Source organism: Montipora foliosa, chromosome 6, assembly GCF_036669935.1.
Source record: "Montipora foliosa isolate CH-2021 chromosome 6, ASM3666993v2, whole genome shotgun sequence".
NCBI classification, from domain to species: domain Eukaryota; kingdom Metazoa; phylum Cnidaria; class Anthozoa; order Scleractinia; family Acroporidae; genus Montipora; species Montipora foliosa.
Window position 1 is genome coordinate 5,390,520 of NC_090874.1, and position 12,500 is coordinate 5,403,019.

Here is a 12,500-nt window from a genome sequence, read left to right on the forward strand (position 1 = left end):
GCATAATTAGCAAGTTTTAGCACTTTTTGAACCATAAATTCATACAATTTAGTAAATATGGTGTATTTTCTACAGAAATAAATTAAATTTAGGTAGTATGTTCCTACAATGCGTGTTTTAGCTACGCTAATAGTATTATTGACTTTGTTCTGACATGCTTAGTTACTAGGACTCTTTTTTTGCGAATTCTGCCTGCGCAGTTAACCTTTTGGAGGAGTCTGTTTTTCTGGTTTCCCATCCGGCTTCACGTGGGGATTGTGTAAGCTCGCACAACTGCCATACGACTCCAACAATTGGTGTCGTCATTGCGCGCCTATATGTACAGAATCAACGTCATTTTGTGAGCATAATTTCGGAAATCAGGAGCATAATTTGGGAATTCTGGCATAATTTTGGCATAATTTGGCAAAATTTCGAGCACTGCTAGTAGCATAATATGCCACTTTTAGGAGCACAGTCCGCCAAGGCCTACCTCACTGCCGACCGGGGGTAGGAATCTGAAAGCAGCGAAGGACCAATCGTACCCAAAGCGACGCGCGAGACGAAACCTCTGGCTTAATCGTCGGGTTACGTCCAGGGACGGTTGCGCGAAGCATGGTTAGCGCTAACCGGCGTTAAATACCATGGAAACTTATAGGTTCTGATACCTTTTAACCTACGGTTAGCGCTATTACCAGGCTTCGAGCAACCGGCTCCGGGACCAGAGGTACCGCGACTGGTTCCACTTTTTCTCTCTTGTTCACACATTTCGTCAGCGTATGCGTACAAAAAACGTTTTAGCGCTCCTACACGTACCACACCAGGAAAAAGATGCTTATTTTTATAACGAATAGCCCATTTCCGAGTTGCTCAGTTTCAAAGCGAGTCCTGGTGCACAACCATTCAAATGGAAATGAGTTGCGTATTCTTATGCAAATCAAACTCATTTCCCTTACAATAGTTGAGCACCAAGACTCACTTCGAAACCGAGACAAACAGCAACTCGGAAACCCATTCGTCTGTGAGGAGTATGCAGTGTGACCGCAGAGTCAATCAGCGGTATCTCCTGGCTATCATCAGGTACGCCATTATACCAAAATGTACTAGGAACGTACAATGTATTCACCATATACAAAGCATCACCTCAAAAATTCCAAAATGGCGGACAAAAACGGAGATGTAAACAACACAGAGCGTTGTAAATGTGACTTAGAATACGTCAGTGTTGCATGTAACAGGACGCCATTATGTTTAGATTGGGGAAGAAATGGATGGGTGGCTTTTGGTGCTTGCTATTCTGTAGCATTGTGTCGTAACCCGAAGGTAAGCTTTCGCGAATCTCGTAGTTATAATTGTTGTAAATTTTGAACACGTGCAACCGAAGCCAATCTTTTTTCACTTCATTATCCCAGAAGTCCATGTAATGGGCAAAACTGGCGAATGTTTCATTGAATTATATTCGATTTTATGTGCATGAGTGTTACCATTTGATTCTGAAATATCTTACTATTTCGACATTCGTCGATTTTTCGCGCCATCTTGGAGCAAAACACAGCTAATCAAAAGAATTATTGATTTGACAGGCAAATACCTTTAGGGCACTTGCTTGGAATTCAGAGTCTTTATGTGTAGGATGTTTTTGTTGCTTGTTTAATTATATTTGTTTGATAATTCAGCTGTTTTCGATTCCTGATCACAGGCGAAAGAACCCTATTAAAGAACGAGCTTTGTTTCAGACTAATAACTTGTATGGAATTTGTTGTTTAGAGAGTCAATGCTTTTGGGAAGATAGAGTACATTCTAAATGGCCATAAGGACAGGGTCAACTGTGTCAAGTGGATTACTCAGCCATCATTTGGTAGGTTATGTAAAATCAAACGCATAGATGCCAAGTCTCCAGCTTTCGGCTGGAGACTCCAGTTTTGAGACTCAATCTCCAGCTCTCCAGCCGAGCAAGCAAAATCTCCAGCTGAGCTTGGGTTAACAAATTTTGTAATACATATATCTTATAAAATTATTGTTCTACAAACGTAAAACTGTTCATGATCTGAGAAATCATGAAATCGACGAGAAATCAGCGGCAAATTGACGAGAAATCAAGAAATTCTAGACCCCGGACCCCTTTTCTTCTCACTGCTCGTGTTTGTTTAACCTAAGTGACCTGGGATCGACTTGTTTTTACGCATGTCTAGCGTGACATGTGACGCTCTATCTCTCTCTCTCCAAGCGTTCGCTTGGATTAGGCGCTCCATTAAATCTCCAGCGAGCCTCTCTCTACAACTTGGCATCTATGCAAACGTAATTATATATAGCACAATGATGGAAACAAAAATAAGCAAAAAGGGCACATAAATGCCAGTTAATTTTTTCAATTAAAGGTGAAGATGTACTGTCAAGTACATCTATAACTTTTTGCTTGATAAAAACTGGCTTTTAATGACAGACTTGAAGAAGCTAAATTTATTCTTGATAAGCTTGATTTTTTCGATGAATACAAAATATTACAGAAGCACATGACCTATTAAATGAAGCCTACACATAACTTGAAACTCTTTTCCTTGGAACAAAGCTGGAGATTTTTAGGGCACCAATTTTATGCCCAAATATGGACAAAAGTAACATTTGAAGCTGCATGTGTGGGAAAATGTGCGAGCTACATTACATCCAAATACAGCTGTACATAAATATTTAAACTAAAAAACCCCAACTCTGAACCCGAGTTAAACACTTCAAGGTCATGCATGAACTTCTGAAGATTATTAATATATCCTACCAACTCAAAGACTGTGAATTATTGTTGGAAACAAAGGGAGCCATCCCTAAATTGAAATGTCAGGGCTAAGAAAAAGAGGTACAATGTAAGTAATGACTAAAAGCAAAATTCAATCAAGCAACAAAAGCAGGAGCATTAGGATTGCACAGTCGGGTAGTGCCTGGATCTCGCATCCATATTGTTTTGACTTCTTTCCTTTCCGTTTAGGTAAGTAGCTTTATATACCCTTAAAACAGAGCACTGATGGAGAAGGGGGGTGGTAAAATGAGCGCATCGTCGACCTCAGGTTTGTCAGTTGAATTACGGTTACGAGTTATCGACATAAATATGGTTTCTTTACTTTTTACTTTTTAAACTAATAAATTTTGCTGGCCTTTCTGTGAAATAATACAATGTAGTAACCATTTAGCAATTTGCTTTCCTTCAGGAAATGAGATAGAATTAATCTCAGGATCAACAGATAAATCAGTAATAGTATGGCAGAAAATATCGGATCCAGACTGTAATATTCATGTAAGTAACATGATGATGTTTTGAGATGGACCTGAAGTTGAAAAATGGGAAGAAACCTTTGTAGTATTCTGAAACTGAGGAATAACAGTAGAAGTATTTCCTTTTTATGTCCTCCAAGTACTCTTGACCTAAGAATATAAATGGTTGTCGAACTTTATCCTCTTATTTGTGCTTATTTTTTCTTAATAATTGTAGTGATTGTTCTGTGGGTTGCCTACATGTAACCTGTGCTTGTAGTGTATTCTGGGATCTGGGTAGTGAATGAAAGTAAGATGGCGGACTGAAAATGTGAGTGTGTTCTCTGGAGTGTAACCTGTTTGCGTTGTGGAACAGTCTGGAGTAGTCGGACGTTGCATTGCATCCAACCAAAGTGCCAGCTCTGAAAAAGGGAAAAAAAAAAATCCAAAACAGTGAAACCAGTGAAACTGCACACCCTGCTATTTTATTGATGACTGACAAAACAAAACATTATAATTATTATAACAATTTCTCCTGGTAGGTCAGTGTGACCAATAGGTGTATGTGCAGACGTGTATACTGGAGGGTGGCTTTTCCATGAGTTGCATGGATAATGACAGTATTTCTTCAAAGGCAGACACCTTTTTATGCCAATTAGAATGCAGTTGTTGCAGCCGCAGCATTCACTCTAGCCAGTCAGGTCCTCAGTTTGATCCTAAGAAACTAAAATGTCTGTTTTATTATTTATTTTGCAACGTGTACAACTTAAAAGCCTTAAATGCACTGGGAAAAGAATGAAATGTGAATCATGACCAGTATGGATAAGTGGGTCACTGTACTTTACTCTGTTTGATAGTGGAGGGCTTCTGATGTTTTGGAAGGCCACCAAGGGGCTGTAAATTCTGTTGCTGGTATCAATATTCCAAGTTCCAATAAAGAAGAACAAAGAACAGTCATAACATCTGCATCAGCAGACTCAACAGTTAGAATATGGGAGCGCAAAGGAGCAGAAGGTAGTCAGCTGTACTGTAAGGTGACTTGTTTACCCTTATAAGAGTCACATTAGGGCCGTTTATACGAGAGAAAAGAAGCCATGGCTTACATAAGACGCGAACACCCCGTATAAATGGTACAAAATCTACGTTCACAGCTTTCTTAAGCCGCGGCTTTAATGATCCTGGCCGGGGAATTTATACTCGTAGAAATAGTTCCTTTTGCGTATTATGTACGCCGCAGCTTATTTTCTCCCGTATAAACGGCCCTTAGTTGTCTTAAATACTGGCCAGCTCAGACTTTGAGCCGGATGGGTGGTACCCCGGCATGCCTCAAGTTAACGAGTAAAATCTGCTGATGTTAGACAGAGTAAAATATCACTTCCAGGAGTCATTGGGTTATTAGGGTAGCATCAAGGAAATCACACAACTAAACTTTCAAGTTATTGCATAAAATAAGAAAAATGACCATGAAATGCCTCAACATCTATTTACAACTGTAAATGTTCTTGGAAGCAGGTCCTATGATCCTGGATTCCACCTTTCAAATCCTTGCTAAAACTCTTTGTATACCTGAAAATTAATTTCTTTCCCTCGGCTGTCAGGATTATTTTTAGAGCCCTCGTGATCGATAACAGTTGTCTACCAGTATTTCTCAGACTACCTCCTAATCCCCTCTCGTTGAGTTAGCCTAAGGACTCTTCACCAGGTGTTATAATAATTATATTTTGAGGGACAGAGACTTGTAACCAGTTGTAATACCAAGTTTTCAGGGTACAGCTTAAACCCCCACTGCAAATACATTGTATTATAAGAGGAAAAATATGGGATTTTATCAGAAAACCATGCCTGCCACAATCAAAAAGCTTTTAGGATTTTAATTTTCTAGTAGCAGCTCAGGTTGTTACCATTGGGGAAGCAAACTTATTGCTTTATTATGTCCAAGGGAGTTCCTTTACATTTTTGATAATAATAATGTCTTCTACCTATAGATCACTTCATCTGTCTGCAGACTGTGTCTTTTGGAAAAGGATTCATCTTAGCTTTAGCACTTTCAATTCTTCCTCGGACAACTGGTAATAATTGAATTTAAATAATTTCAATAAGGGCGACATTGGCAGTGGTGGTGATGTCAAAAGACTATGAGGATGACCAATTGAGGACAATGTATAAGCCAGTGAGCCATGCGAACCGCACAGTTATTAAAGGCGGCCAATTGGAAATGGGTGCTTACTGACTTAAATACATTGTACAGTTTATCAGCTCTATTTGAAATGGGTGCTTAGACTTAAATGCGAGATTTGCATGGCTCCAATGACTCACAGATTGTCCAGCCCTTGAATGACCATAATGTGGACAATAATAATTTTGTCCACATTACAATGACTTTGATTGTCATAAAACAATCATCATGACAATAAATAGTTTAAATATTAGTGAATGGATATACATTTTATGTGCATGCAGAAGTGGGTGCTACATATTAAATTTTTGAAAGGCCTGGCCCGTTAATTGACATTTATTTATTAAGTCCAGAGTTTTTAAGTTTTTTTTGCCTGTTTCAATTTTATGATACCCTCAGCTAAAGCAGAAAGGTTTTCAGGACAGTGGCCTGACTTAACAATGGTGCCTTCATTGTCTCGTTTTAGTTCCTGTAATTGCATGTGGAGGTGAAGACAACAGACTGCATCTGTTTGTGGAAAAAGATAACAACTTAAAGGTGAAAAAGGAACAATAATAAGTAATACAGCGCCAGTCATGCTCATAAGTTACGGACGTTTTTAGCTCTGTTTTTTGTTGTTCTGTGTCACTCTGCCAACATGATTGTATTTATCGTCAGGGATAATTATTTGAAAGTTTGCAATTTACCCACTGGCAGGAAGAAAGAAAAGAAAGGAACAGTTCCATTGCGACAGTCACATGATTTAAAATTTGCAATTAGCATACAGAGCCTGTAAAAGGTCCATTTGCAAGAGTAGAAACTATTAAAAAGGAAGAAAGAACCAGTGACATTCATATTTTAATAAATATTAATATGTAGTTGCTAATTTAGCTGTTAGTGGAGTCGAGATTTAATTAATTGTAATGTTTGACTCAATTTTTGTTTGTTGCAGTTTGTCCGAGTTCAGAGCTTATTGGGTCATGAAGACTGGATAAGGGATGTGGAGTTTGCTACAGAAGGTTAGTTTAGTCATGCACCGCTGTGTATTGATTACAAACCATTATACGTGTGCCACCCAGATGCTTGATCAGAATCCTTTGTTACTATACGCTCATTTAAAAGTATTAAACCATTTCAAGTTCCAGTAAAATTTGGATTCAGTGGAAAAAAAGAAAAAAAAAAAGAACCTGCATCAAATTGTCTAGGCCAATTGGGTGCCTGACTGAAGCCAAGGACTGAAAGAACCTGAGTCTACTGTGAGTGATAGTGGACCCGTAGTCAGTAACATCCAGTGACATCTTAACCTTAGTTATCCACGCACCCACCACACTGCAGAAGCAGTGGAAGCTGAGAAGCAACGGGAAAGGGAATTCAAACGAAAAGGAACTTTATTTAAGTGTCTACTTACTGTCTTCCTAGCACTGTGGTACTGATTGGGGACACTGTAAACTGAAATTAACAATCAATGAATGTTGGTTTTTGAGGAGAGGGGAAAGCCATAGTACCCACCCAGAAAAACCTCTTGGTGCAGAGAAGAGAACCAACAAACTCAACCCACATATGATGTCGAGTCTGGAATTGAATCCCGGGCCACACATCTGGGAGGCGAGTGCTCTCACCACTGCGCCTTCCCTGTAACCCTGAAAAAATAAAAACAGTTAAAAACAAAAGAGAAAAAAAAAAAAGGAATTAAGGGAAAGGGCTTGAAATGTCTTTAATGTTTGCTTCATCTTCGTTAACCCCTGGCTAGTGATTCTCAAATATTTTACTCCAACTGCAAATTAAACCAGAGGCTTTCGCTCTTCAATGGGGAACATTGGCAGTGAAAGGATTAACTTTCATTTAGCCACAAGCTGAATTATTATCAGTGACTGAATTCTTTTTTTCAAGATAGTGGAAATCTCCTACTCACAAGTTGTGCTCAGGATGCCTTTATAAGGATCTGGAGAATTTCGTGTGTCAGTAAAATAGAATCTGAAATGGAATTATTGGAACATGACGGTTTGCAAGAGTTAAAACTCACATCAAATGTTTTCCATGCCACGGATAGAGGTACAAGTGTAATTGTGTAAAAATATATTGATTTTATTAAAGCTAAAAGGTTTCAGTGCTATTAATGGTAATGGTAATGAATTTATATAGCGCATTTTCTATTGACATATTCAAATGCGCTTTACAAGCAAGGGATCTATGGGTGAGATCGGACATCAGCATATGCTGCGCACCGGTGCATGTAAGTGCCACCCCCATTCCCCCTATACACTGCAGAGTACCTTGTCCAGTAGCTGATGTTGTAGATCAGGTCAGGACTTGCCACTGCATGAGTCAAGATTAAGAGTATATTTGGATTTTTGGAATTTGGAATTTGTTTACCCATGGAGCACCTTAAGAGCACTCAGGAGCATTCAACATGTGTCAGTGCGCTCTCACCACTGTGCAACCCCTGCTCCCCTTGGGCCAATAATAATCACTGTCTGGTTGGGGAAGGGTGGGGGAGAAGAAGACTGTCTTAAATTTGGTAAGAATTGTACATTAGCACAGATGGCAACAACCGTAACTCGTGAATCTTGCATTCCAAGGTTAAAAAAAAAAAAATTAATGTCATATGATCGTAATTTTTACCTGATGAATCATTACCCGGTAATTTAATCCATTGTTTTACGGATACTTTCTTGGTAGAAGATTGTTGTAGTTCTCAAACATTAATGTACTTTTTGCTGTCAACCAAGTCCTGAAATTTGCATTTTAAGGAGTGAATGTAAACCCCTACCCCATATTAGGTTGGAGCCAGGATTTTTTTTTTTTTTTACTATATGACACTTGCAACCTTAGAATTTTGTAATCAATTTGAAATTGTGTAAGGAAGCAAATTATGGCTTCATCCTGTGATATTTTGACAATCATAACTTGATAATGTTTGTTATAAAGGGAATCATAAAATTATTATCTAATTTCTTCACTAACCTTAACCACTTACCCTTCATTTAAGCCTTTTATCCTTTGTTGACTGATATATAGGGTCAGAGAAAGAGTTTGCTGTCGTACTTGAATCAGTGTTAACTGGACATGAAGGCTGGATATATGGTATAGACTGGCAACCTGCTGTTAGGAGAGGTATGCCAGACCACAAGGGAGTATCTCTAGCCAATAGACCATTGTCAGGCTCACTTGAGGCCCTTTGATAAGCAGAATCAAAACTTGTACATGAGGTCAATCTTAATGAAAAATTAGGGAAATTGAAATGAGGCGAGCACCAGCAAGAGGAACGCTGTGCATGCGGGCATGTTTTAAAGTTGACATGGAACTTCAAAGAAGAAGATAATGGCCTGGTCTGACAAGACAGTTGGACAGATATTTTTTTAAAAGAAAAGCTAGATCACAATCATGGTATTAAAAGTGATTAGTCCCAAATGGCCTTTTTATGAGTTATTGTGCTATTTTGTGTCTTTGTTTAGTGATTTTGAAATTGGTTTGCTTTTTTTTAATCATATGTGAAGATGATGGAACATTTTCTCAACCCATGGCTCTGTTGTCAGCTTCAATGGATAAAACACTAATGTTGTGGTCTCCTGATGAGGATTCAGGTGTCTGGGTTGAAAAGGTGATGATTAAATGCTTGTGTAAAAAGCAAAATTAAAGTCAAATCCAAGTTGGTAATTAATGACTGTTTGAAAAAGATAAATCTAGGATTAGGGTCCCACATTACATTTTGCATCCTTATAATTGCTGGAAGTGTATACCGGTATTACCGGTACTTCTCACTTTAACAGTAGTGTCATTTTGGTTGAATGCATTAAACATTGCATTAAATTTAATGTTAAGGAGCAAGGGTGGCACAGTTGGTAAGTGCGCGGCCTTGGTGCAAGAGGTCCCGAGTTCGATGCCCGGATCTCACATCCTTGTTTCGACTTTTTTCCTTTCAGTGAAGCGTAACGTAGCTTTAAATACCCTTAAAACGGAGCGCTGATGGAAAGAGGGGGAAAAATGAGTGCACTGTCGGCTTCCTGGGAGAGTACTCTCTAGAGAGTAAAGGAACTTCCGACGTTAAATAAGGTGTACCTTTACCTGTACCTTAGGATGCTGAGACTTATCATTTATTATTAGTATGTATGTGGGGTCAGAACCACATCAAGTTGCGTTTGCAGCTTCTGCTTTGCGTTGATGGGACAATTAATTAAAAAAACTAAAAAAGCAGAGGTTATCAGAAGTCTTGGTCTAAAATTTAAGTCCCAGAAATTTAGTCTGCAGACCAAGTGTAATCTTTTGTGTTTTTTTAGGCAAATGGAGGCAAGAGAAGGAAGTGTTAGGTGAACGTGTTGTGCTTAGTCTCATGAGAGGGCAGGACTGCAAAAAGAAAAAAGGACACTCCTTCTCTCTCAGGGTACTCGTGCTACGCTCTTGCATTGTACGCCCGCCTCCAGCTTGTCTCTCTTGCCTTGGTTTGCCAAAAAATGCAAGAAAAACTTACACTTGTTCATCAGGCAATAGCAGAATGTTTCGTGAGCGTAATTAACAAAACATGTCGACAACTCTCAAGTCACTGGAACGTTCCCTTTATTATGTCTGACAATAGTGTAACAATTTCGATTGGGGGGAGGGGGGGGGGGGGACAGTGTTACAAAAACGATTAATCTGGAACTTACTACCTCAGGGAGTAGTGTCTGCTAAACGTCTATCTGCGCAGGCTTTAATACTCCGCTTGCGTAAGCCTCCCAATGTTAGTTAAAGTTAATATATCTTGAACAAGTATAAGGAAGGATTACGTTTTTACAAACGTTGGCCGTGTAGCACTTATAATTGAACAGACTTAACTGATTAGAGTGTAATATGAAGTGCTAAGTTTCTACCCCATATGAACCATGCGAGCGTTTGCCCTACTGCATGATGGAAACGGACGCACACAAGGACAGAGAATAACTCTGACTAGGGTGGGAATTGAACCCACGACCTTCAGGTTAATACAGTTAATATATCTTGGGAGTTAAGCTACTCTAAGTTCAAAATGTTCGAAACTTCCTACACAGGTTCGTGTTGGTGAAGTGGGTGGAACTACACTCGGTTTTTATGGCGGAGTGTTTAGTCCTGATGGTCTGTCTATCTTGGGACATGGATACCAGGGGTCTTTTCATTTGTGGAATAAGACACTGTGTGAGGTATGTACTGAACGAAATATGATAAGGTCAGTTTTAGAGCGAATCAAGGAATAGTGGGTTGTAAGCGGTTTATAATATAAGATGGAGGAGGTTTGCCATCAGTGGAACAATGGTGACGTGAATGCACAAATAATTAAATGAATGAAAGCTTTCATTGATTCCAGAGAGACTGAGAGTGCCTAATTAGCCAATATCAAAAATACCATAGTTCTCTTTGTTTGTCCCTCCCAAATTTTGCATAAGCATTGTTCCCAGTTTCTCTCGGGACAATTGTAAGTCCCAAAAGAAAATAAAAACAATTCTTAAGCAAAATTTTTGAGGGACAAACAAAGAGTATTATGGTATTTTTGATAGTGGCTAATTGAAAAACAATTTTTTTGGGTCGAGATTTTTGTGGCTGTCTGTGTTACCTTGATGTAGTGATACGCCAAAATAGCATGTTATGAGAGACGCGGTTCATTTATTTAGAAACTTCGCCAAAGACAATTTGGCAGGAGAGATCTCACAGAACTAATGTTCCGATAACGAGACTCCGGTTGGGACAATTATAGTGGCGTAACTGAATTGATTTCGACGTTTCAATGCCATTCTTTTCTTTGTCTCCGCGAAAGATGGGGTACAGGTTATACAATGAATGACACTACAAGAGATGGATGTAAAACTGTCGGTAATCTTGACGGATCGTTTCGTTCCTGAGATTTTGCAACTGTACAATAAGTTGAATGGATGCACGAATTTGTTAATTGTTAAGCAAAATGTTATTTGTCAATCAACGGGCTGGTCTTAGCTTTTTAGGTTACTGACATAATATTTCGAAACAAATCAATCTCGTTTTGCAAATGCAACTAGTATGATAGTATAAATTAATTGTCGACAACTCATTGCTCTTGATTGGCAGGGTGACAGTCGCTGGGAGCCAGGAGTGGCAGTCAGTGGGCATTTTGGCCCGGTGCAGGTGAAGAAATACATGTAGGGACTTTAGGATCTACTACTTTGACGGCGACGAAAACGTCATTTCAAAATGTATGCAGCGCGCGCGCAAGGATTGCAAAAAAAATAAACATGGCTTCAATACAGCAATCATTTCATTTGCTCAGTGCATGCGCTATCTGTACTATTTTCCCTCCTAATTGAAAAAGTGTTTTGATGGTTTTAGTCTTGTATGAGAAAAGTATGTTAGAAAAGGTAACGATGCAAAGAACTTCTCAATTCGCAGATTTTTCTTTGTTATCGAAAGAACCCAGTTAAATGCAGCGCATGCGTAGTAAGTTAAAACTTTCTTGGAAATACGCCGATTTCTCGAGAAACACTCGTTAGAATTTAAGGAAATTTGGCATGAAAATACGTTAGGAAATAAGTGACTGGGGTACTCAAAAATACTTGAACTTTAACAAAGGAAATTCTAGATATTCCATTGAACCTTCAACGATGGATAATTAAAGATCTCTCTGTCAAATTATTATTAAAATAGTGTTTACTTTTGAGCATCGTTACAAGCTTGTTGCATGCAACTTATAAAGAAAATCTAACGCGGACCAGATTTTCTGCAAATAAACAAAACCGATTTAAAAGGCCTGTTTATATTTATTCCTGTTGCCATGGCAACAGCACATACGTCAGCTTAACTATCAAAAAAACCGAGGTTCGTGTTGTTAACTATCTTGCTACCATTTTTGGCGACCAAAGGATGAAGAGTTTTAGAGGAAAAGGTAAATTATACGTAGGTATCAAAAACTGTGTTCAGTCATCTTAAGGACGTTCGCGCCAATTGTTTCTGCGCATCCTTACTGCGCACGCAAATGCACACGCCACGTCATACACGAGCGCGCGCGCTAGGTAATAAAATGAGAAATGGTAGGGCAAAAGGCCATTGCTATAGCTTTGCCTGGATTTAACGGTCTTGGACGTTCAGTGACCCCAATTTTTCTTTCCAGAAACGGATTTTATTTACAATTATCTCCACGTTGTCC

At 39.0% G+C, this 12,500-nt stretch overlaps 1 protein-coding gene across 2 annotated transcripts in view; it reads left to right on the plus strand.

Moving 5' to 3' along the window:
• The first annotated feature begins 1,108 nt into the window (after positions 1-1,108).
• LOC138006443 (elongator complex protein 2-like) overlaps positions 1,109-12,500 on the plus strand; it is a 23,597-nt gene continuing 12,205 nt past the window's right edge. The window contains exons 1-12 of one of the 2 annotated variants that reach the window (XM_068852774.1): positions 1,109-1,302; positions 1,747-1,837; positions 3,180-3,265; positions 4,080-4,236; positions 5,208-5,291; positions 5,865-5,935; positions 6,330-6,396; positions 7,268-7,429; positions 8,396-8,491; positions 8,875-8,978; positions 10,402-10,530; positions 11,429-11,485. In XM_068852774.1, the coding sequence (XP_068708875.1) occupies positions 1,138-1,302; positions 1,747-1,837; positions 3,180-3,265; positions 4,080-4,236; positions 5,208-5,291; positions 5,865-5,935; positions 6,330-6,396; positions 7,268-7,429; positions 8,396-8,491; positions 8,875-8,978; positions 10,402-10,530; positions 11,429-11,485 (1,269 nt within the window). In that variant the 5' untranslated portion in view covers positions 1,109-1,137. Of the gene's footprint in view, positions 1,303-1,746; positions 1,838-3,179; positions 3,266-4,079; positions 4,237-5,207; positions 5,292-5,864; positions 5,936-6,325; positions 6,397-7,267; positions 7,430-8,395; positions 8,492-8,874; positions 8,979-10,401; positions 10,531-11,428; positions 11,486-12,500 lie in introns of both variants that reach the window. The other variant, XM_068852773.1, reaches the window with a different exon arrangement.